This window comes from Charadrius vociferus, unplaced genomic scaffold, assembly GCF_000708025.1.
Source record: "Charadrius vociferus isolate BGI_N301 unplaced genomic scaffold, ASM70802v2 scaffold883, whole genome shotgun sequence".
Taxonomy (NCBI): Eukaryota; Metazoa; Chordata; class Aves; order Charadriiformes; family Charadriidae; genus Charadrius; species Charadrius vociferus.
The window spans coordinates 665,283-665,570 of record NW_009647740.1 but is presented as its reverse complement, the minus strand read 5'-3'; the positions used below and the strand labels follow the sequence as shown (position 1 = coordinate 665,570).

General features: G+C 67.0%; 1 protein-coding gene across 1 annotated transcript in view; it reads left to right on the top strand.

The window, feature by feature from the left end:
- Nucleotides 1–6: 6 nt before the first annotated feature.
- Nucleotides 7–288, top strand: part of RTCB (RNA 2',3'-cyclic phosphate and 5'-OH ligase) — a 10,875-nt gene continuing 10,593 nt past the window's right edge. Inside the window, exons 1-2 of the mRNA XM_009881991.1 lie at nt 7–101; nt 242–287. Of these exons, the coding sequence (XP_009880293.1) occupies nt 9–101; nt 242–287 (139 nt within the window). The 5' untranslated portion in view covers nt 7–8. The remainder of the gene's footprint in view (nt 102–241; nt 288) is intronic.

The window sequence follows — 288 nt, the reverse complement described above, 5'->3', positions numbered from 1 at the left end:
CCGCCACCATGAGCCGCAGCTACAACGATGAGCTGCAGTACCTGGACAAGATCGACAAGAACTGCTGGCGGATCAAGAAGGGCTTCGTGCCGAACATGCATGTGGGTTGCGGGGAGGGGGGGGTGGACGGACACGACTGGGCTCAACCGGGAGCCCTTGGGTGCCCGGAGGGTGGGGGGCGGCCCGGGCCCGGGCCTGACCCCGACCCGGTGCCGGCCGCCCTGACAGCTCTCCCCCGCAGGTGGAAGGCGTTTTCTACGTGAACGACCCCCTGGAGAAGCTGATGTT